Here is a 25,634-nt window from a genome sequence, read left to right on the forward strand (position 1 = left end):
CAGGGGGAGAGGGAGAAGCAGACTCCCCGCTGAGCAGGGAGCCCAATGCGGGGCTCGATCCCAGGACCCTGGGATCATGACCTGAGCTGAAGGCAGACACTTAACGACTGAGCCACCCAGGCGCCCCGATATGAGGAATTCTTAATCTCAGGAAACAAACTGAGGGTTGCTGGAGTGGGGGTGGGTGGGACGCATGGGGTAACTGGGTGATAGACACTGGGGAGGGTATGTGCTATGGTGAGTGCTGTGAATTGTGCAAGACTGTTGAATCACAGATCTGTACCTCTGAAGCAAATAATGCAATATATGTTAATAAGAAAAAAAAAAGAAGATAGCAGGAGGGGAAGAATGAAGGGGAGGAAATCAAGGGGGAGACGAACCATGAGAGACTATGGACTCTGAAAAACAAACTGAGGGTTCTAGAGGGGAGGGGAGTGGGGGGATGGGTTAGCCTGGTGATGGGTATTAAAGAGGGCACGTTCTGCATGGAGCACTGGGTGTTATACACAAACAATGAATCATGGATCACTACATCAAAAACTAATGATGTAATGTATGGTGATTAACATAAGATAAAAAAAAAAAGAATAGCTGGATACGTCAGCTCAGGGCAGGTGTGCTGCGGCCATTGGTGGGATTTGTCGTCTGTGCTTGAGAAAAGGGGGAGAGGCCAGGCTAGCTGGATGGAGCGAGCTGGGAGGAATGAAAAGAGAGTCAAATGACTCCACAGAGGTAGGAGGACCTAAGGGCATATTAGCAACCATGAAGCCTCCAGTTCTGATGGCAGTTGTTTGGTTATTTTGATGTAAGCCCCAATTCCAACACCCCCTCAAGAGTCTCGGTAAATCTACCACAGTCCATGTTCCTTGGGTGTGTGGTTTCCAAGATCATTCAAAAGAGGAGCTGACTTAGGAGGTATCAGAACCTGACCCAAGGGACCAGGAGCCCAGGAGGTAAAGGAGCACATGATAACAAGCCCCTGAGAGATGGCAGAGGCTGGGGGCAAGGTAGAGGGAAGGGAAGGGGGGTGTACTGCATAGGCCCTGGACTTAAGAGGTGTGTGACTGGGTGTTAAGACCAGGGGAGTCAGCAGCTGACCTCAGGGTAACAACCAACTTTTCTGTCTCTTAGAGCTCTTCTCACTTCTAAGATGTTTTCATTTCCCAGCCTCACCTGTCCATACAAGCAGGGGAGCTAGGAAAGGTGTAGAATGGGGACCATCTCAGGTGGGAGGGGAGCTGGGAGGAGGGGTGGAGCTGAGAACGCGGAAGGCAAGAATGGATGATGGAAGGAGGACTGCCCTGGACCAGAAAAGCCGCTTGCCTCCCTTTGTTACCACACAATGGTTGGGGGAGGGGGAAGCAGGCTGTTGAGGGGGGCTGACAAATCCGGCACTACATTCCTGTCCTCTTCTCCTCTATTCTCAGGAACAGGGGCCATCTGGCCATCTGGTTACCCCACCCAGCAAGGGCCCACCCAGTCGTGCCCCATCATCTTCCTCAAGATCTCACATCGGACACTGCCTCCCCCCGCCAGCCCCCTCCTGACAAGTCAGCGATCCTTTTTTCTTGCGAGACTAGAAGTTCCTTGAGAGTAGGAACAGTGTCCGTTCTGGCTCACTTCTGTATATCCCCAGGGCTTGGAACACACGAGCGTTTGGAAAATATTTGTCAGGTGAACAGATGAACAGTTAAAAGCATGAAGACATCAAGGTGATTAAACTGATTCTCAGCGAGGAATCCCAAGACCAACACTGCTTACTTCTCCCAGGAGATGTGTGCTAAGCCCAACGAATGGTGCCAGGGAGGGTTCCCACAGCTGTGGGGAAGACCGTTTACTGACGGGGCCATTTCGCTTGACTGGTTTGCTCGCCCAATGCTAGGGGCCACAAATACCTCTCCCACCCACCTCCAGCTCAGTCCTCTCTGCCAGAAGTATAATTATGTTACAGCGCTGCTTCTCATTTCCACATGAGGTCAGGGCCTGTGGCCTGAGGCTTCCCTCCTAACTGCAGAAATCCAAGGACACTTGGCAGGAGAACGGTCCTGCCTGCTACCCACCTGCCAGGGGAGAAGGTCAGGCCCGGCCGTGACAGCAGTACCATGCATAGTTCCAGCACAGTTTTCCCAAGGCCTCTGGGTCGCCAGGCTGACCCGGATTATTCAGTAAGCCTGCTCTTTGCTTTGAACTCGTAAATCTGGAGACCCTGGGAAGGTCTGGCTGCAAGTTAGAGCTACTGCTCAGGATCATCCTTCCAAACTGCTCTCTGTTCAAAAGCAGACACATGCTGCATGGCTCCTCAGTTGAGTTGAAGAGACGAGCTCTAAGACACAAGCAGGATCAGATGGCTAAGAGAAGGAAAAGCGTCCAGTTGAGAGACTCAGCTGCCCAGGGCCTGATCCCCTGGCTCTTTCTTACCCTCTCGTAGTCTGACCATCAGTTCCCAGACTTGTTTAGGTTTCATGGTGTGTCTACTGTGAACTTTACTCTTCGGATTCTTAGGGGACAGCTACTGGTTTGTCACCCAAGGGCCCCTCTTGTGGCTCTTGGCAGGGCCAACATGCTGCAGTGACATTTCTGGAAACTGGAAGACTCAGGGACCAGGCCTTCCACGAACCAGCAGAGTTCACCTTACTTCGCCTCTCTCCCTGCTCCATTTCCTCAACTGCAAAACGGTAATTTTGGTCTAAGGAACTCCTGAGGTCCCTTTCAGCCCTGACATTTGATGAGTCTGCCTCACTCAAGATAATCTCGTATGTAGATAACAGCAGTGATTTCAATCTGCTGATTTCCTTTTCCCCCAGTGCTCTTCCTAGATAGCACAAACAGGTAACCGGTCTAAATCGGTTCCAAGACCATGTCCCAAACTCGCATGTGCCCAGCCTACAAGTGACTCTCCATCCACACCACAGTTAGTTTTGAGAAATGGGGGGGGGGGGGGTCAGAAGCTGGAAAAAGGCTAATTATGCCCCGTTTCAAGGCCTCGAATGTATACAATCACATCTCTATTGTCCATATGATTGGAAGGAACCATAAACACAAAAAATTCTAAGCCATGGCTAATCAAAAATGCTTCTATTTTGGGATTAGTGGACATGGCATAATTTTGGAAAGAATCCTCTTCCTAATTATTGTTAAATGTGTCAGATTAATTTTGTTTCAAGTTGTATCAGACTTTGTAAGGTAAATCTATTTTCCTTTATAAATAATATGTCCCCTCAACGTAGCAGAAGAGAAACAACCTGGAATTAACCTTTTGTTGCGATATTCAAGTGATCATTATTTAAGACACAGCATAAACATTACATATAAATATGTAAGGGAACCCACCAGCTTCCTTAAGAAAATCCCACCTACGTCACCCGAGGGTGGAGAGGTCCTATCTCTTGTTGTTACTCCCTGGGGCCTATAAGGCAAAGGAAGCAACTGATTATCAATAAATTCCCCAAGGTAAGGTAACCCTTGAAGGACTTTGTGGTCCAGATGTCCTTTGCAAATAATTTCCTTTCTCTCTCCAACCTTGAAAGATTTTGGTTTTATTTTATTGGGGTTTCCTAGGCTTCCCTGCAGATAGTAGCAGGTTCGTTTCCTTCGTGGATTGTAAATCACTCCAACATTTTATTTCTTCTCCTTATTTCTGTGCTATATCAAGACATGAAAGGCATATTTCAGAAGACACCCAGGGAGGAAGCAACTTGCCTACAGTCACATGCCAAGAAATAGGATCAGAAATTACAAGGCCTTTGTTCACTGGCTTGTGTGATCTTCCTGGAGGTCACGCTTTTAAGCTGCCTCTTGATCCCACCCTCCATGTGCCCAAAGCCTGATGACCAGTTCCAATTTACCTTCAGATCATCGGGGATGAAGACTTTGCGTGCTTTCTTGATCATGGGCTGTGGCTTCAGTTCTTCCTCAGAGAACTTGCGTTTGCGAGGGTCAAACATTTCCTGGCCAGGGATGCTGGAGAGGGCAAGGTCTGCCGGGTCTGGCTCATAACCCACCGGGACCTGGATGGTGTCAGGATCGATGGGACTCGGTGTATTGCGGTTTGCTGGCAGCAGCTGACCTGGAACAAGGCAGGAGCTTTCATTCAGCAACACCACTGCAGCCCCGTTAGACAACTACTTGATGATACTCCAGGATGAGTGGCAAGAGTCTTCGACTTCCTATGTGACTAACAGTGCTTATTTTATTCATCCTCACCGTGTTACTAAGAACACAGCAGGCTGATGACTTTAACTCATGTCAGATCAGGCAAAACAAAGACCCACACGCATGTTTGCAAACTAAATAAAAAATTACATGCATTCGTTCTTTCCGGTAACACATTCATGGAGCACCAACTATGTGCCAGGCACTCTGATTTTTACCTTTAAGGTGTTTTCCAGGCGAGTCAAGGAATCAGACCCATAACGAGCCCATTGGGATACAGTGAAGGGGCGGGGACAGAAGTAAACCTCCCGTGCTTCCGGAGCGTGGGGGACAGTACCTAACACAAAGGAGGTTCGGGACACTTTCTAGAGGTGACGCTTGGTGTAGCTGCGACTTGAGACAAACAGTGATTAGCAAAAAAGGTAATCCAGGGACAAAAACAAGCCAGGGGGCTCTCTCTTCGAGGGGCCACGGTAGCCTTGGGTAGCTATAGCACTGGACGGAGTGGAGAGAGGCATAATGCAGGAGATGTGGTCAGGAGGGTGCGCAGTGGGGACGCCATACCAGGCCCTGAGTGTCACGGAAGGACCCTGCGCTCCGAAGGGACAAGCAGAGCTCAAGTTGGGAAAGCGGGCTCGGGCAGCGTGAGGAATGGACTGAAGGAGGCACGGCGGGAGACAGAGCTGGCTTCCAGGCTGCTGTGATGACCCCGGCGGCGACAGTGGGAAGAGGGTGGGTTCAGGAAGTATTTCACAAATTAGAAAGGACACGTCGGGGAGGACCGGGCTCCCCCGTGAGGGTTCTGCAGGCCCAACCACCGAAACGCACAAACGTCGTCCCCCCGAACGACGGTGAAAGTGAACTTAGTAACAGCCCGCGATGTTTACGTGGGCGGCTCTGAATCTTAACTTCTAATTCCCTCCTAATTTTACAATTGCTCCCTTCACACCCAGAGAATAAACGAGAGGAGACCACCTGGCGGTGTTTGGCTGCAAGCTGCACCCCTCACTGCTAATGGCTGGACGGCGTGTGAAACGTCCTTCAGGTTTCATTAAAACCTACCCCAGGTCGGAGCGCGAAGCCCCTGACTCCCATTCTAGCTGAACTGTAAAACCACGCTCATCTGTTTTCTGGAAAGGCCTGGTGGGGAGCCTGCAAAATGAATGTTCGGGGTGACCTCTGCAGTCCTCACTCCGCTTTGAGCTCTCTTTGTATCCTGCTTGCCAAAGACGAAGAGCTGGGCCCCCGAGGCATTGGCAGAGGACAGAGATTTCTCATTAGCCGAGCTGCAGCTCAGCACCGGCTTCTAGACACTGCTGGGGTCGGTACTGGATGGTGTCAAGCTAGATCTGATCTTGTGCCTCCTGACATTGCCTCAGACAATGAGCCATATCTGAGTCAAACGGGGATTTTATTTTCCCTTTAGAAATTCTCTCTGAACTTAGTAACAAAGCTCCCCAATGCCCTATCGCTCCCGGCGCCGTCCACCACCACCTCCCCCACAACCTAGACACACGCCCAGCCATATGCACCCTCTCCTACCCTCTGGAAGCATCTCGTAATTAATATTTCCCAAACCTAATTGCTCCAAGTTACTTCAGAATTCTGTTATGATGTTATATTGCAGTGTTCTCCTTTATTGCTTTATAAATGTTAAGCTTCACACACACACACACACACACACACCCCTACACACCCCTCCTCTACTGGACAACATGGCCTTTCATGTTTTATCTACTTTATGCCCAGCCCACTCCTCGCCATGGTACCCACTTCAGAGGTCAGCATCTACAAAGAGTATTCCTCATTTTAACGGTGGCCCTCTGAGACACTGGGCTCTGACATTCATTCGTGGACATTCTAACAATAACACTGCACATTCAGGCAGAACCTTTCTTGGCATTCTTTCTCTCCAGCCCTTTCTTCCATGGAAGTAGGTCAGGCCTACCTGCAGAATGCAGAAAACTTAACGGGACCATAGATGAGGTCAGTGGCTTCCCCAGGGTCACACAGCAAATGGCAACAGATCCAGGTGAACCTGAGAAACACAACCAGGTCCTCTTTCTCCCCAGAGATACCCTCATGCCATCTTGTTCATCTATATTTTCTAAGGAGTTGACTCTGCTGGACTCACTTTCCCTCCCTTTATTCCAAAATGTCAACAGTGCCATTGGGTCAATGGAAAGGAGGATCTTTATTATTTTGTCCTATTTTTGTGGATTTTCAAAATTTTAATGGAAGAATTTTCAACCCAAGAATGTATCACTATATAAACTTTGTAAATTACCAAAGATGTTCATTGCAATATTTCAACAAATGCAGAAATGTGTCAAGAAGTGCTCCTCTCCCCTGTTCCCAGTCCATCTTGCCTCTCTTCCCAGAGGTGACTGCCCTTAACTGCTTGATGTGAACCTTAGGTGCAGACACATAAATGATTTAACTCAAATAGGATTATACTACTCACATATCTTAAATTACTTTTTCAATATATGATATACAATTTCCCATGTTAGTACAGATAGAACTACTTTGTTCTTTTTAAAGGGTGAGTAGTACTGAGGCACCTGGGTGGCTCAGTCGGTTAAGTGTCTGCCTTCAGCTCAGGTCATGATCTCAGGGTCCTAGAATCGAGCCCCACATCGGGCTCCCCGCTCAGCAGGGAGTCTAATTCTCCTTCTCCCCCCGTGATCTCTCTCTCTTGCTTTCTCTCTCTCTCTCTCATAAGTAAATAAAATCTTTTTTTTTGAAAAATTTTAAAAATTTTATTTGAGAAAGAGAGAGAGAGAGCGTGCATGCGCAAGAGAGAGAGAGAAGGATGAGCAGGGTGAGGGGCAGAGAGAGAAGCAGACTCCCTACCAAGCAGGGAGCCTGATGCGGGACTTGATCACAGGACTCCGGGATCATGACCTGAGCCGAAGGGAGACGCTTAACCGCCTGAGCCACCCAGGCGCCCAATAAATAAAATCTTAAAAAAAAGAAAGCGTGAGTAGTAATTACCCACTCATTCCCAACTGATGGATTTTTAGGTATTTTTGGAGAAGAGATTCCTAGAAGTGGGGCTGCTCATCCAAAAGGTATGTACATTTTATATTTATAACTGTACTGCTAAACTGTCATTTCTATTTATACTTGTACCAACATTTATGAATGCATTTCTGCACAATATTAATTTTTAAAATGTTGTCAATCTGATAGATACAAATATCACTATTGTTTTAATTTGCATTTCCCTTATTACTAGTGAGACTGAACATCTCAACTATTTATCAAGTATTTATTTCTTCTGCTATGCACCACCTCTTCCTGTCTTTTGCTCCCTTTTAAATGGATTTTGTTGCTTACTCATTTGTAAGAACTCTTTATAGATTGGATATAATCCTTTCATCTGATTTATCTATAGAAAATATTTTCTCCCAGACTATTGTTTGTTTTCTAACTTTGCTTATAGAGTTTTCAACTATTGGCAAGACCTTACATTGTAATGTAGTAATATCTTGAAATCTTCTCCTTTTTGGCTTCTAACTTCCTTATCTTCTACCCAAAAATTATATTATATATGCACACATATGTATACATCTCTATATATATACACATATATGTATGTATATATATATATATTACTCTATACTTTTCTCTAATACAACTATAATGGATTTGTATTTTTAAAATTGCAAGTCACCTAGGATTTAGTTTTGTGTATAATATAAGCAAGGAATTTTAATGTTTTCTAAATGTCTTAATATAATAATATCAGTAAGGCTTGATATTTGACAAGGCAAGTTCTGCACCCCTTACTGTTCTTTTTTGGAAAATTTTCTTTGGTATTTTTTTTTCTTTCTAAATAAAGTTTCCTTTTTGCTTTTTTAAGATTTTATTTATTTATTCGTCAGAGAGAGAACACAAGCAGGGGACGCATCAGGTAGAGGGAGAAGCAGGCTCCCCGCTGAGCAAGGAGCCCGATGTGGGGCTTGATCCCAGGACCCTGGGATCATGACCTGAGCTGAAGGCAGACGCTTAACTGACTGAGCCACCCAGGCATCCCTGAAAAATTTTCTTTGGTGTTCTTATATTCTTCAAGATGAATTCCAGAATATACCAATTAAGTTATAAAGTTATTATTGAGATTTTTGTGGGGTTCTTTTTTGAGATTTTTGAATGAAGACTGCATGAAAGCTATGAGTCAATTTGGGGACAAGTGAGGTCTTTAAAATATTGAGTATACCCATAGTATAACTGTCCATTTTTATTTATTTATTTTTTGGTCTTTTTCTTATACCTAGCAGTTAAGGCTTACAATTTTCTTCATTTTATTTTTTTATTTTTATTTATTTATTTTTTTTAAAGATTTTACTTATTTATTTGACAGAGAGAGACACAGTGAGAGAGGGAACACAAGCAGGGGGAGTGGGAGAGGGAGAAGCAGGCTTCCCGCGGAGCAGGGAGCCCGATGTGGGGCTCGATCCCAGGACCCTGGGATCATGACCTGAGTCGAAGCCAGACGCTTAATGACTGAGCCACCCAGGCGCCCCAGTTTTCTTCATTTTAACTATTCACATTTATTGCTAGGTATATCTCTTAAACGTTTTATAGTAGTTGTTCCTAGTGTAAATTTTGGTTTACAACTATTGGCAATAGTTGTAATTGGTTATTGCTGGGGTTGAGGAAACTACTGGTTTTAAAACACTGGGTTTATATCCAGCCCCTTTTACTCTCTAATTAGTCCTAATTGCTCTAGCACTGTCAACTTGGTTTTCTAAGAGAAAACTAACATAATCTTATCTTCTGCCTCTGGGGACAATTGTTGCTTCCTTTCCGTGTTGATAATTCCTACTTTCATAAAACCTCACTGCATTAGCTAGGCTCTGCAAGACAAGGAGGAGTAACATGGGTAAAGACTAGAGATTGTGTCTTGTCCCAGCCTTTAATGGAAGAAGTTTTTAATACTTCCTAGTAAGTGTTCAAGTATGAAGGTTTGTTTTCTAGCATCCTAATAGGTGCAGTTTGACAAACTAAGGCAGTTCCAACATATTGTACTGAGAGTTCTTTCTTTCTTTCTTTTTTAAATCAGAAACGGTGCATTACATTTCCTCAAATGCCTTTTTAGAATCTGTTGAGATGATCGTGTGGTTTTCTCCCATATTTGTTAAGTCTGAGCCTGGGGTTTCTCAAAGGCTTGCTTTGAAAGATCCGGGCTACACAAGATCAACCCCATGCTGTAGACTCTGCAGTTTGCAGACACACTGTTTTCTTTTTTTTAAAAACATCTTGATGAAAGTCACTTCCAAAAGGGCCAGGGAGGATTTCTGGAGGAAAGCGTGGAACAAAAGAACTGAAATCTGGAAGAAGATGAGAAATTACCTTCAAACACAGAACTGGCCTCCACTTTTGTCACGGATTAACCATGACTAAACCTCCAAATAGGATAACCGAAGATCAGCGATTTCTTATATACTTCAACAAGAAGTTAGCATCTTGTGTCCAATTAGCTGACTGGCTAGAAGTCACCGGTGAACGGGGACAGCAACAATCTGTGTCCTGTGTCCTTATCTCTTTTCAAGTCAATGGTTTGTTTACGCTATGGCTTCGTCAAAGCAGTAATAAGTCAGAGCTGTAGTTGCTGTTTCATCCTCAAGGCTAATTGCAACACCTCCAACCTTTTGGTTGTGCTTCTTGTTCAGGCAGTTAAGTAAACAAAACCTTAGATCTGTAGCAGTAATGTCAGGACAGATAATACTCCAGTGTTTATCACTGGCGAGCATTATTCTCTATAAAGGATGGCCGAGCAAAGAGAAAGTAATCTGGTTTTGGCTGAAGTATTCTCTATTAGCACTGACAGGTGAACTTCCTCGTGATTCGAAGACGGTTCCCAGATCTTGGTCCAAGCTCTTTCTCTCCTCCCCATAACCAGTTTGTGGTCCATTGGCTTGCCATCACCTCTGGACCCTGGATGGCCATAAGTTGATTTGAAATAGCACCATTTACCCTCTTTGCACCCACTGCTTTCAGAAGAAAACTGCCATCGGGGGTCACAGCCTATTCTGCTACAAAACACCGCTGCTTCTGAGAATCCCTTCCATTACAGGGAGCCAATTAACTTAGAAGAACGTAGTAACACTAGCGAGTCCCTAAAGAGTGCTCACGATATGTACAGGGATTAAATAAAAATCTCACAAGTACCTCCTCCGAAGGATATGGGCTTTGTGGACCCCGAGGCCAATTAGCCTGTCTCCGTTCTGACGGCAGGAACCTCTTCTCTTGTTCACCAAGCAAGTCTGCAAAAGCAGCTGCATCCTAAGAGTCAGAGGCCTCCCCCTTCCCTCTACCCATGTTCTGTTCCATGTGGCTTTGCAGTTCCAGGCAGAGTCTATTTCCCCACGCCTTGAATCTGGGCTGGTACTGTGACTTGCTCTGGCCAACAGAGTGTGGCAGATGTGACAGTGTCAGCTCTGAGGCTGGACCGAAAGAGACTGTGCCTGCCACGGCTGCTCTCCAGCTCTCTGTCACCCCCGAGACCTGCTCGGTCCAGCCTACTGGGGAGTGAGGGGCACGTGGGCACGTGGAACAGGCCAGTCTAGGTCAGCTCCCTCGAGGTGCGAGTCCAGCCCTGCTCAGCAGAGCCACCCGACTGACCCATAGCATTTCCAGGTAAGTAAACAATAAGCGTTCGTTTGTGCATGTGACTACTTGGTAGATAGAATCATGAGAACAGATGAGTGATCCACGAGGCTGAGCTACTGCCTACAGGGAGCTGCTTATACAGTAACACTAATAGCTTGGCAGGGTTGTCGACGTCCAGGGTAGTGGTTAAAGTGTGAAGGGAGTCACACTTGGGTTTGAGTTGATTCTGCCACCAGTGTGTTATAAACTTGGGGACCAGAAAGAAATACCCCCCCCCATTTCCTAATAAGGTCTGTTTTAAGGAACGAGAACTCTTGGTGCCCCGCCCTCCCCTTTCTTTAATTTCCTTCTCTGAGTTTCGGTTTCTTCATCTGCAGATGAAGATTACTATGCCAGCCTCATAGGGTCGTGTGAAAAATGAATGAGATAATGTATATATAAAGTGTTTCACACAATGCATAGTACCTGGAAAGTACTCAATAAATGATCTAGATATATGCACAATTACACAATATAGATACTATCATCACAAATACTTAAAACAATGAAAGACTGTGCCCCCCTTGTCCAAGCCCCCCCAGTCTCCCCCGAACTACTGCCACATCCCCCTAACGGCTCTTCTGCCTCCCATTCGTGTCTCCACAATGCACTCTCCACGCAGCTACCAGAAGGTATTCTAAAAATGCAGACCCATGCAGGGCACTCCCCCATACCAAAACCCTCCAAAGGCTTTCCATCACCACATATGATAACATTCAAGACTCCCCCTCACTCAATATGCTTAGCCATGCTGGCCTTCTCTCTGCTCCTCACATACCCCAAGCAGGACCCCACCCGGGCCTGTGTGCTCAGCCTTCTCTCCCCATAAACCCTTTTTCCCCTGCTCTCCGCCTGCCCAGGCCTTTTGCGTCATTTAGACACCAGCTTGCGGCGTCTCCTTGATCCTGTGACTTGCCCCCGCACTCCGCCTTCCCGACCACCCATGTGATCACCTTTACAATAGTCATCTCCACCCAAAACCGTCTTTTGTATTTGCTCGACGTGTGTTGACTGCCTCCCTCCACCTGCATGGAAGCTCCATGGGCCGGGGACCCTGTGTTATTTGCTGCCGCAGACCCAGTTTCTATATGGAGCCTGCATGGAGGCGGCACTCGGTACACACCATTGAGTAACCAGAAATAAATACTCCCAGATCCTAACAAGGACTGTGTCGGGAAACAGGGACTATTTTCTCTTTTTTATTATATTTTGCAAATTGTCTATAATGAGCACCTTTCATTTTCAAGGTCAGAAACTAAAACATTACTTTGTAAAGAATGGGCTCGGCTTCACTTTGCACATAATACTTCCAGGCGCCCATGTGAAATGTGGTCAAGAGAAGACCACTCAAGTCCCTAGAAAAGAAGAAGAGGAAGGAGAGGAGGAGAAAGAGCAGACCCAAGAGAGACAGGAGAACCAGGCGGAGGAAGAACAGAGAGAACGAGAAGGAGGAGTCAAGAAACTAAAGCAGGAACACAGGATGAAAGGAGAAGTGGAAGAAGGGAGGGAGGGAGGGAATGTAGAAGGACAGAAGGGCTTAGAAAGGAAGAGAAGGGAGAGAGAAAGAAAGAGGATGGGAAAGAAAAGGGTCAGCTGAAGACTAACATGGGAAATGTCCTTCTGGATCCCGGCTGCTGGGACTCGGACATGATGCTGACACTCTTTAAGTGTCCTGAGCCTTACACGGCAGACACACGGACGTGAGGCAAAAACGAATCTCTCTCTCACTTTGTGTCAGATTCAGACAAGGTTCCCAGTAAGTACCGCTCATGGCTGCTGAACAGGTGCACCCAAAGGCCCACCACAGAGATGGCTTTCATCTAAGCAGCTCTTCGCCCACGACTCCCTCCACGCAGTAGGACCATCAACAGAAATCTGGGTTAGGCTTGATGCTGAAAGGCCAGCTCGGTCCCTTACGTGCGACCATCAGTGCCCATGTCGTGCCATCCCATGGGCTGGCAGGCGGGCACGCCCCACCCACTGGGTGATCAGTCTCAGTCACACAGATGGCTGACTGGGTGGGGCCTTCACCCCCCAGCAGGCCCCTCTGACGGGCCGCCTCATCTAATCCTCACAATGGCTGTGTGAACGTGGAATTATTAGTAAGTAATTATTAGTATCATCCTTTTCCAGATGTGGAAGCAGTTTAAGACAAGCTCAGAAATGCTAAATAATTTGTCAAAGGTTGCCCAACTAGCAGATGAAACAGGGACTCACCTCCCCATTTTTCTGACTCTGAAGCCCAAGTTTTTATTGTTGTTGTTGTTGTTGTTTTGTTTTTAAAAAGATTTTAGAGAGGGGCAGAGGGAGAGAGAATCTCAAGCAGACTCCGCACTGCGTGCAGAGCCTGACACGGTGCTCGATCTCACAACCCTGAGATCGTGACCTGAGCCAAAATCAAGTGTTGGATGCTCAACCTACTGAGCCACCCAGGCGCCCCTGAAAAATCGAGTTTTTAATTGTGCAAATACCCCGGAAGTGGAGGCCAGAGAGCAGAGTCCCGCATCAGTGGAAACGAGGGACTCTGCGCTTCCGGAGTGAGAGTCCCGCATCGGGACCTGGGCTAGGAGCCTCATGTACAACATGCTACTGAACCATCAGCCCCCTGCCCCACGGGCAGATCATGTCCCACATTTTATGGATGAGGAAACGTTTGGTCAGAGAGGTGAAACCACGTGCATCAAGTCGCACAGCTAAAGATCTGGTGGGGGGGCAGGGTCGGGTGTCCCCTCAATCCACGGCCCATGCTGTGTTCCTCTTGGAGGAGCGGGAGGGGATGGGGAGGACCCCGCAGGTTCCCTTCTCTCAAGCCCAGCATGGGCACACAGCAGATGGACCCCCAAAGAGGTGGGAAGAGCCCATGGACAAGGGCCCCCAGGAAGTTATGGGCAGCCAGCCACTGATTTCCTCTCCCTCTGTTCCTTCTTCTCTCCCCTCCCTCCCTCTCCTCCACCACCCAGTTCCCCTGACTGGCTGAGGGCATGTCTGCCTTTGACATCTCCACTGCCGGCCACAGGCTCAGGGCTCCTGTGCACACGACGTCTCGCTCACTGGCATCTTTAACGAGCTCTGGGACAGCCAAAGACCGTGCCTCATGACGAGAAAGGTGAGCATCCCTGGCAGAGAGGGTGCTAGTATATTGTTGTGTGGATATGAAGTTGGCTTCAAAGGTCGCTTCATGGGGGAGGTGTGTTCTACCTCTATGCCCTTCAATGATCACTATGCCCATGAGGGCTTGGTCTGGGTTTGGGCACAGAGAGACAGCTGGGACTCTGTTCTGAGGCTCAGCTCCGCCTTCATCCCTCTGCTTTGACCCGTCCTGCGAGACGGCGCGGTTCACCCGAAAGCTCAGACACACTTGGACGCATCATGGTGTTGCCCCTAAATGGCTCCGCGGCCTGGGGCTGTCGTGTGGCAGGCAGAGTCTTGTTCCCTCATCTGCCAAGTGGGGCCGGACGGGGTGGGCGCCGGGGCCAGGAAGGCGAGCCCCGCAGCGGGCGTGGGGTCCACGCGTCCCTCCCACACGCTCCCCAGCACCTGTTCTCCCGTAGCTGCAGCCCCAGAGCCTGTGGCCCCCCCACGTGACCCCACGTCCAGGACAAGCACTTTGCCCTGGGATTGTGCATCAGGACCCGAAATGGCCCTGACTCGACTCGGCAGCTCCTAACTTGGCAGGAGCTGGGACCGGATTAACAGGGCCTCTCGTTCCGAGGCTGTTTATCATCACACTTCTTGCCAACCGTGTCAGCAAGAAAGCTGCCTCCTTGAACCGACTGAAAGGTGAAGCCAGAGGAGCTCATAACCACAGCCTGTCGCAAGCCAGTCAAACAGCGCGCAGAACAGACGTTCCCGCTAGCGGTCAGGGCACAAGTGGGCCCACCAGCCTTCTCGCCATGGCCTCTGAGGCCCGGCACCCTCCATCTCCTCCCCTGCGGGCCAAGGGCCTCTCCCCATCGCTGCCACAGCACCCCAGGGTGTAGAGGAGTCAAAGACGGGCCAGAAATGAACTCAGGGCCAAAGACTGAGGCCCAAGTGAGGCGCCTCTCAGATCGGGCAACCCTGGACCCTGCGGTGGGTATGGAGGGTCGTGAACAGGGAACAAGAGGCCCTATCCTCCTCCCACACACTCATGCCCCACCCCACCCCACCCCACCCCAAAGCTACAGTGCTACGGTGGGAAAATATCGGGCCCCCTCTGCCCATGCCGGGAATGCACGGTGCACTGAACACCCAGGAACTGGAAGGTGAAATCCCAGCCGCCTCTGGCTAGCTCCAAGTCTTCAAGTTGTCTTGTGCTCCAGCTCTCCCTACTGAAGGAGGGGAGGCCCAATCCCTCCCGAAAGCTGCCACGGGGACGGTGGGAGTGGCCAAGAATGACCACTTCAAGCCTCCCTGCAACTCCACGCCCCAGGAGACAAGCAACAGGAGACACATGGAGAGGACCAAGTGGATACTGACATCCAGTGTCAGACCCCTGCCATGGGGTGCACGGTGGGGATGCCATCCAGACCCACCACTTTCCACAGATGAGTGGCTGACGGGGAGCAGCTCCCGCTTGCACTTACGGCTGCATCTGGACCCAGGTCAGCAGCACATTGCGTCTCTACGGCCTCATTCCACCCTCCTGACAGTCCTGGGAAGTAGGTAGGACCAATGGGCATATTTTCCAATGGAGAAAGTGAGCCACTAAGCAATTTCCCTCGGTCCCCGTAGGACGGGGCTACTTTCTGATCAAGCAGAGAAAAAAGCTCTCCCAACCTGGAGTCTATTTTCAGAGGCTCTTTCCATTTTTAATGACAACACGCACCACTAGAATCAGCACCACCTAGGTCCCTGGAGTCCCTTTAATTGTCTGAGTTGGTGAAAATGTGCAGGCCTAGTCATTTGAAACCGGCAGTTTTCAAAGTGCTGCCATGGCGAGTTATTAAACTGTCTATTCTCCTTTGGGCTACGTTAAATTTTTTGTTTGGATTTAGGGGAGGGAGTGAAACAGTGAACCAGATAAGGGGCGAGGCTTGCCGACGCTCCCTGAGAACCCATGAACCTGCGCCAAACAAACGGCCCCACTCTCCCAGAACAACACCCTTCCTTCTCTCCCCAACCCCCAACCCAAACCAAACAAACATAGGAAGAAAAACAGGATTGTTCTAAAGCCCGAGTTTCCGGATGAACATGAATAGGATTCAGGTGTGTCTGTGGTTCTGCAGCTTCTCAAGGAGATTCACAAAATTCTTTCCTGTGCAAGACTCCAAGCTGAGCACCCAAAAGTAAACATGCGTTTCCAGAGCCTCCTTGCCGTGGCCTGGGGCCAGGGCTCTGTGTGGCTGTCTCCTGCCAAAGTTCACAGAGTCCTGGCCTGATCTGGGCGTCACTGCACATTGGCCCCCAGCCTCACTTTTACCTCCTGGCCAGGGTGTTTAGACCAAACCCATCCTCCAAGCTCCCAGGGACCATCAGCCTCTCATGCCTGCCAACTGTCCATTTCTCCAACCCATCAGGCTTCAAATATTAACCACACACCTCCCACGCGGGAGGGAGAAGTGAGCCATGGATCTGGATCCAAGGAGTCCATCGCTTATGGAAACCTTGGGGAGATTCCCTGGGCTTCCCTTTAACCCCCCATTAAATAACAGGATGTGAGGCTGGAATGACAGCAAAGGCTCATTCCGGCTCTGGCAATAAATTATCCCTGCAGCTCATGGGAGGTTTTCCCTTGCGATTTAGATCCCTGTTTGGGGCCAGGTTCAGGCCATTCTATGGAGGACTCGGACAACTGCAATACCTTCCTCACTGGTCTCTCTGCCACCTGCAATCCCGTCGGCCAACACGGCCACCAGGTTACTCTTCCTAGAACATCTCCAGGGTCAAAGGCAGCCAATGGCTCCCCACTGCCTCCCAGTTTAACCGCAGACAACCAAGGACCTCCTGACTCAGGCACATGGCCCTCACCGTGGAGTCTCTGCTCAGACCAAGCTGCTCTGCCTGGCTTCTCGGACATCCTTGCTTCACGTCCTCTCTACCTCTACCTGTCCCGCCACCTATCCAGGTTGAATTCAGGCCCTCCTCCTGCTGATTGCCCCAGTGTTGGTGGCAAATTTTAACTTCCCTCGCACTTAGTGTCTAGATCATATTGCACGAAGCACAGGCAAACCTAGAATTTTGACCAGATTAAGTCACTCTGCAACTTCTAAGCAATTACCTATTCTCAGATTGGATTGGAAATCTTTTCCGGGAAAGGCCTTGCCAATGCCTTTTGCATAAAAGATGATCAGCAAAGGCTTGCTGATTAAAACATTCATTTGTGGGGGTGCCTGGGTGGCTCAGCGTCCGACTCTTGATTTCAGCTCGGGTCATGACCTCAGGGTCCTGGGATCGAGCCCCGTGTCGGGCTCCAGGCTCAGCAGCAGAGAGGTGGCTTTGAGGTTCTCCCTCCCTCTCCCTCTGCCCCTCCCCCCATGCTCTCTTTCTCTCTAAAATAAATAAGTCAATCTTTAAAAGAAAAACAGAAAACATTCATTTGTGTAACAAACATTCACTGAACACCTACTATGCACTAAACTCTGAGAATTTATAAATAAAACCCAACCCCTGGGAGCACAGAGACTGGAGGTAGAAACAGTGAGCAAGCGGACGGTTAGAATACAAGTGCTAAGTGCTCTGAGAGAGCCTTGCCCAGGGAACCAAAGGTTGGAGTTCAAAGGTTGATCATTAATCCAGATCCCTGCAGAGACTGCAGGGACATCAGGAATAGCTTCTCTGATGGAGCTGGCATCTTGGTGGACTCCCGAAACTGGCCACACAAGTCAAGGCACAAGGGGTGGCCAAGGCAGAGGGAACAGAATATGTGAAGGCATGAAGATGTGAGGAAATTCATGGGCCAGTCAGGGAACTAAACGGTTGGCATGGCGGGAGCTCAGAGGGCAGAGAGGGGTAGAAAGAGTGGAGACCAAAGACTGGCTTCAGGTGCTCAGATCTTATCCTCAAGGGAATGGGAGCAATGGATGAAATATTGCTGTGGCACCCAAGTGGATGAGGGATCAGAGGGGAGAATGGAAATGAGGGTCCCCCCCCAAAATGGCAGAAGACCAGGTAGGTGCAAGAGTTACTGATGAGGTGGGTTCACTGTGAGCCAGCTCGATATGGGGAAAAGAGAAGGAGAGAGCAAGATAAACTTGTAGGTTTCTGGCCTGGACAGCAGGAAAGGAGGTGGTAAAAACTCACTGAAAACAGGGAATACAGTGGAGTGAGCACATCAGAAGGAAAAGACGGTGTCTGGTTGTGGGCCCATCGAGTCTGGGGTGCTGGTGCTTTCCAGATGAAGAAGCTGGAACACATGGATCTCAGCTTTGTCTAGCCTTCAGGAGAGCAACCCGAACGACACATACAGACTTAATAACCTTGAAATCCCCCCAGGAGAGGACACAGAGCATGAAGAAAAGCAGAGAAAAAAGATCCTAGGGGAACACTGACATTTTAGGGACATGTAGGGCCAGGGAGAAAAGCACTCCATGGAGGATACTTCGGAAAGGCCAGAGACAGAGGAGGTAAACTAGTTCTTGGACAAGCTGGTGAAATGGGACTGACCAAAAAGATGGTTCTCCTAATTATATTGTTAATCCCTGATGGGCAGTCACTGTGCCTCCTAATCAAGGAGCTACATTATTACCTCCATTAAACAAATGAGAAACAATACAACAAGACAGATCAAGTAATTTACTCAAGGTCAAATAGTTGGAAGAGTCTACATTCAAATCAGGGCTAGCTCCAAGGCCCTCATGTTCTTTCTACATGTCCACCAGCACCCACACACATCCACCCGCAAAACTGGGGCCAAAGGCTGGCGTCCAACAATTTCCTTCAAGCAACACTCCCGGGCCCCCTGCATGTGGCAGGGATCCTACGGTTCTGACACGGATCTTGGGATGTCAGGTGTCTACTTTCCAATCTCTGCGGGGGTATTTTGTGAGGGGTGCTTGCAAGGGTGTTCCTATGCTGAACAACCCAGCCTAACAGAGGTGTATTTCCCTTTGCTGTGTGTCCATTACACCTACTGCATGACGTTCCCACAACAGCTTTTTATTTTTGTATTCTTGGTCTGGCAAGCTTATGTTGGGAGGGCATGAGCAGTGGAGGTAGGGAGGATGGTGGATGAGAATGCCTGGAGGGATCCCCTCTCTAGCCCACAGTCTGAGATGTCCATACCACAGGCTGGGTGTATAACATGGAACAGGGATATTTTCTTTCTCCTTATTAGTTAATGATAATTCTGAAAGGTTGCGAAATAATAGGCAATAGGAACTGCTGGGGGGGGGCGGGGCGGGGAGGGTTATGCTAAGTCAGGGATGTGGATTCTTGGGGGAAAAAAAAGTCAACTTAATTCCATGGAGTCAGCTGTTATCTAAACAAAATGGATGTTGTACCCCGAGCATCTCATTTGGGGTGAGGTGAGCAATCCCCTAATCGTGCCAGCCCTTGTAATTGCTGCCCGGGTGGGGGGCAGGGGGCACTTCAGCTTCATATAAGTATTCACTGCACAAGTCTGGTCGTTGCCCGAATGGCACACACCTTTGTGATGAGGTGCCATGGAAGGAATTACATTATAAAGAAGTGAGAGCTCAGTCTCAGTCATTTAGGCAGAGGGAAAGGGAAAGCTATGGAGTAAAATATACAGTTTACAGCAGTCTCCTGATTTTTACATTCAAGTGCAAGCCAAGGCTTGGGAAAAGGCATATACTCAGGTTTTCTTAAGTAAATTCAAGTCCCACCTAGGGGGAAAAAAAAAGCCAAACAGCCACTGATTCACATGAGGAATAAAAGTGGAGGGGTTTATTAAATTTAGTTCTTACCACCATGTTGGTGGGGGGGAGGGGGAGACACAGTAAATTTTCACCCAATTTTAAGCCTGCGGTAAGTCAGCCTATAGTCCTACAGTTCCTTAACATACACTACCATAATATCCTAGACCAGACAGTTTCTGAGAAATGTGTGGTTTCAGAAAAACTGAAAAATTTCCACCTTGCACAAAGGGTTTGTAGCCAAGCTAAACCCATCTGGCTCCTGCCTAATGTGGTCTATGGAGAAATCAGTACAGGACAAAAATCTGCCTTTACATTTCTCATGGGGTGAGATCTGTGTGCCTCTTGGGTAAACAGAAACTAGACACCAAGTCATTACCAAACACTTTCTCCTTTAGTTCCTCAAGCCAGCACCCACTGGGACCAGGCATGTGAAGGGAAGTCCCACCAGAGTCTAAGTGGACCAAGAATATCCCATTAGCTCTGAAATCCTTGGCTGTTCCAATGTGTTGACAACTCAGCTCAGATTTCCTAACACAAGACTCCCTTCACAGAAGGCAGGTCTTACCTAGTCATCGGGGTGAGTTGGTTGACAAGCACACCAACTATAAGGAGATGTTGGGCAAATGACAAGTGGGAAGGGCAGGAGTCAGTACTGCTGTTAGATGAAGACAAATGGTCCTCGGGTGGGTGGCGGTGTGAGGGGTGAAGGTGTAACTCGGCTTCCTAAAGCCACACAGCAAGGGACACGGCCTCTGGCAGCCGCTCAGTGGACAGGCACATAGAAGACGATGGCAAGGCATGGCCTCAAGGGGGAGGATAAAAAACTGAATATTGGTGAGTTTTTTTTTTCTGAAACAGGCTACGAAAGAAGGTCAATAACTGGCATAATTCCTTAAGATGGGTAATTCTTAAAACCAGTCTCCTGGAGAAGAAATGTCTATTCTCATTCTCTCTCTCTCTCTCTCTTCCTCCCCCTCGCCCTCCCCCCTTCAATCTTTTGAAGCTAACTAAGCAAGAGAAAGGAGACAATTTAATTCCCAGAGCTGGCAAGCCATGTACCAGCCTGGGGACTTTTCATACTGAAATCAGAGAAGCAAGTATTGACTTTTAATATGCACAAACTCTACCTACTTGTGATAGAATCTGAGGCCACACCAAAAGGAATGAAATGATTATTTCTTAAAGGCCTATAAAAAGAAGAAATGGGTTATGGCTAAATAATTAAAGAATAGTGAGAAAAGTATCAAGGTGTTCCTAGGTGTTCACTCTCTGACTCTTGTAACTTGAATCCTACACTATTTTAATACAGATTCATTTAATGTTTATATCTGTCTAAATAAAGATCTCTGGTTCAATAGCAACTTCAGAGAAGACGGATGGTTCTATTTCTCCAATCGACCAACCACATTAAGGCAAGTCTTGCTGTATGGATCTGAAAGGGCATGACCAAGGCATCATCATTTAGGAGCACGGTCACTTTAAATTTTACCCCCTCTAGGTAAGGCCATAGTTCCCAATCCTGGCTAGGGACCAGATTCATTCACCTGGGGAGCTTTTAAAAAATACAGATGCTCAGCACCCCTCCCATTTCAGTCAGAAGCTCTGAAAAGGGGACCTGGGCTCTGTAGTTTTGTTCTGTTTCATTTGTTTTGTTTTGTTTTAATGAAAGAGGAAATAGTCTTCTCACATACTTTTGGTGGGAGTATGAACTAGAACAATTCCTTTGGGTCCTATACACTTTGATCAAGCAATTCCACATCTAGGAATTTAAACTTTAGATATGCCACCCAAACATACATGGCAACCAGGGATGAAAACAAGCTAAATAAATTATGGCATATATCCTGACAATGGGATTCCATTAGCTAGTGGGTCTATATATTCTATTGTGGAAAGACACCCAAAAGGTATTAAAAAGGGGAAGTTGCATAACATTATGGATAGTACACATACACTATGTGTAGTATACGCATTTTTTTTTTGAGAGAGAGAGAGAGTGCACATGCACATGTGTGTGAGCTGGTGGTGGGGAGGTGATGGACAGAGGGAGAGGGAGGGGTGGAGAATCTTAAGCAGACTCCATGCCTAGCATGGAGCCGGAGGCGGGGCTCCCTCTCACGACCCTTGACCCTGAGATCGCGACCTGAGCCAAAATCAAGAGTCAGACCCTTAACCGACCGAGCCACCCAGGCGCCCCAGTATGCACGCTATTCTATGTATATAGTATTTGTACATACATGTATTTCCATAGTCCCATACACACACGTACACGTGCTTATAAACACAAAGAAAATGGAAGAGTGTCCAAGAAACTGTTGACACTTAAATCTGGGAATGAGATGTAAGAACTCAAGCTGTACACTTGTACAGTTCTGACTTAATTTTACGACGATCATGTATTACTTTTGTAATTCCATATTTTAAAAGAAATTGTTTCAAAGAGCTCCACTGGCAACTCTCACATGGGGCCAAGGTTGAGAACCAATGGTCTAGGGGAAATAGCCCCTGTGGATGTAAGGAGATCAGACACTCAAGCTTCTTAAGGAAACCCACCGCCCACACAAGCGGGAGTGTGCACACCATGTCATACTTCTGACTTGCCAGAAGATGGCGCTCTAGAGGCAATCATCTAGCTCTTCAGTCAAAACTTGTCAAAACCAATTTTTCATTAACCGCAGTCTTTTTACTACTCCAAGGACGATTTTATGTGTGCCCAAAGCATTCTTTGCTGCTGCTTCCATAAACAGAGGTTTACCCATATTTATGTCACATGTATTTTTTTTTTTTATAGAAATCCACGGGCTGTTCAATAGATTCAAATACAACATTGGGGAGATGTTTTCCTGAAAGGAACTAGCATATTCCTTGCTCAGACCACCTCCTCCTCCTCCACACTGTTTCCCTGTTGTCTTTGCTCTGGTTTACTCATCTCCTTATCTTATTCCAGAGTCAATGCCACAAAGGCAGGCAGTAATCAGCCATGTGGGGCATGTGTCCTTCTAAATCTATCCACACCTTTGGCCCAGAAAGTATGGGCCACAGGGCAGCCCAGGGCAAGTGCCACGAGTTTTTCTGCCCTCCCACTAACACTGATTTTCTGGAAGTGGGTGTGTTGCCACAGCAACTGTCAAATCACATCAATTATGCCGCCTCTAACCTCCCAACAGCTTCTTTAAACATACCACGCTTGAGACACGTGGCTGGAAGTGCCGAGCACCAGGCCCCTCACCGTACAGCAAAGTTGCCTTTCTCTGGGTTGGAGGGAGTTAGCCCCTTTGTGGATTAACTACCATATACATTCATTTTATTCTCTTCCCCCCCCCTTTTTTTTATTCCAGTTCAGTGTTACCACATAACTCTATGATCTGAATTGTTTCCAGTGCACTTTTTTTCTCTGCATATTTAATAGAGACTAATTCTTAACATCAGTCAAGAAAAACTCAATGAGTCACTTAAATGTATCCTTCCTATTAACATAATTTTTGCTCATTCTTCAAGACACAATCAAGGATTATCTCTGATATTCCCTCTACACCTCATTCGGAGCTGACCACTCTTGCCTCAAGAGTTTCTCAAGTTCAAGGGCCAGTATCTTTCTTATCTTTGAATCCCCAACACCTAGTTCAGTGCCTGGTAAGCAGTCGGCTCTCAGTAAATATCTGGTAAGAAAATGGGTAAATGCACTCCAAAACAAATGTTCATTTGCTTGTGGTTCTCCATTAATTTTTATTATGTTACTGTTATTAAGTAACAGGGATAATGATGTGATGACCGGGTATCAGACTTGCAATTAAGGCTTAAACAACACATTACGAATCCCTTTTAAGAGGAAGAATACAGAAAGTTCATTCCTAAGACTTTTATACCATCTTCTTTTTCATTCTTGTTTTTTTTTTTCTGATCCAAGAAGTGCATTGAAAGGGAGGCTTCTCCATATGGGGAGAAGCAACGAAGCCCCAAAGAAGGAAGCGACCACATTCCTGGAGTCCTCAGCAGGCAGCCTGACATCTGGTCCGCACTCGGGGAAAAGAGGCCACATCCTCACATGGAGATCTATTTTTGCATTCCGAACTGCTGATGCTTCACTCATACAAGTCGCCTCACACACAGGAAGGGGAAGGGAACCGACATTTACCAAGTGCCGGCTGCACGCGTTCTGCCGCTTCCCTCACACACACAGCCCTCCAGGAGCTGTCAGCCCCATGGGCGGAGTCTGCAAGGAGCACCCACCAAGCATGCTTCTGAGAGGCACACGGAGGGGAACACGGAGCAGGCACTTCCAACTGCTTCCATTCATCCGGCCGACGGCAAAGGCAGAGCCGATGCCCAGCATCTCCGCGTACCCATGCATGCTCCCCCACCCAGGACTCCTCCAGCTGGCGGACTCGGGAAATCCAGGGGTCTCCCTGTGGCACTGGAGCAGGTCAGCGGAGGCTGGGCCCGAGAAGGCTGAATCCTGTCTTGACTTACACAAACTGTGCTGTGGGCTGAGCTCAGAGGCAGTAAATGTTCCTATTACCCCACTAGCGCATCCCTGTATCTTCCTGGATTTGCGTGTTTATCATTTCATGGTGTTTCACATTTAAAACTATCTTGGAAGTCACGGTGGATTTGAGAATCATACAAAAGGGCAGAAATCATTTTTCAGTTAAATCCTTCCTGATTTATCAGTAAAGCCTGTCTTTTGAAAACCAGCCTCTCTGTGTCCTTTAAAATCAGACTCCCTGGGAATTCGCTGAGAACTGAGGACCGCCACAGACACGCGCTCAGGTCAGATTGAGGCGGCTCCTTCGGTCTGCATCCCTTGCACATCTAGCTTCCCGGGTCGCATGAGTCACTGTTTTGTACCACGGACAGAGGTGTTCAGACGTTCCAGGACTTCTGCCTTCCACAGGCCAAATGCCTTCTAGACTAGAAGCAGTGGCGGGTTCTGGCATCTGACCGCGGGGCCTCATGTTCCAGCCCTGAGTCCACTGAGCATGCTCCCTTCAGCATGTATTTGATTCCCTGGGCCTGTTTTCTCACCTGTGAAAGGATGCTGGGAGTGCCTACCGAGTACTAATAATAGTAGTGCCCAGAGGTTGTTTTGAGTTTTAATGAGATCACACACGTAAACCACCTAGCCTAGTGCCCAGACCGTAGTACGTGCAAAAGAAGGGTGAGCTAGTCTGTGTCTTTTCTACCCATCCTGTCTGATGGAAGCTCTATGTTCAGAGAAAAACTGGTCCCCACTGCCGACTGATCCTCAGGATCTCATCAGTCAGGAGAAAAAGAACAGAGGGACAAGCAGGAAACCCGGGTCCTTGGGGCAAGCCAGCATCACAATGCACTCCTGGAGTCCTCAGGCTGCACCAAGCCCTTCTTTTAATGTCGGTTTTGTGTATTTGTCTGCTTGTCTTCAGCTTGGAGGGAGGAAGGTATGTGCCTCCAGGGTTAAAGGATGCTCCTTTTACATTCAAAGGGAGACGTCCAGAAGGGCCTGAGGAAGAGCCGTCCTCGGCCCTCCGACAAGGGGCAACCCAAGCAAAGGCAGCATTCGGCTGAACTAGCCTGGCCTTTATTTCTAGACTAAAAACAGGCTCATTTATTAATATCATGGGAGCAAGGTGCTAGGAGGGAGTTAAGACCTGAGGAAACAGACTTGGAATGACTTCAGGGCTGCTTCAGGAGTTAAGACATTTCTCTTTTTTAAAAAGTTCCCCAAGACCACCACGCGATCTGTAATGTTTAAATTCATAGACGACTGTGTACATACATTTGCATCTGAATATCTAAGGTCAATATGTCCAATTGTTAATTCTGGGAGACGGAAGGAAGGGCGCCTGCTATGTACTATTTTTTTGTATTTTAAAACTTTTTTCAAAATAGCGTTTCCAGTACCTCGGTTGCTTGAATAATTCTCTGCACTCTTCTAACCACAGACCTTTGCCACCTCACCATGGTGGGAGGGCTGTGCTTTTCCCCAGCATACTGCTAAGCTGAGGCACAGTAAAGTGAGGAGCCATGGCACCTGCGGGAAGGCTCCAG

The 25,634-nt window shown here is 47.9% G+C and overlaps 1 protein-coding gene across 4 annotated transcripts in view; it reads right to left on the minus strand.

Moving 5' to 3' along the window:
- HLF (HLF transcription factor, PAR bZIP family member) overlaps window positions 1–25,634 on the minus strand; it is a 56,020-nt gene that overhangs the window by 6,344 nt on the left and 24,042 nt on the right. For all 4 annotated transcript variants that reach the window (XM_036090551.2, XM_036090554.2, XM_036090553.2 and 1 more), the window contains exon 3: window positions 3,846–4,066. In XM_036090551.2, coding sequence (XP_035946444.1) covers window positions 3,846–4,066 — 221 coding nt within the window. The remainder of the gene's footprint in view (window positions 1–3,845; window positions 4,067–25,634) is intronic.

This window comes from Halichoerus grypus, chromosome 2, assembly GCF_964656455.1.
Source record: "Halichoerus grypus chromosome 2, mHalGry1.hap1.1, whole genome shotgun sequence".
Classification (NCBI taxonomy): Eukaryota; Metazoa; Chordata; class Mammalia; order Carnivora; family Phocidae; genus Halichoerus; species Halichoerus grypus.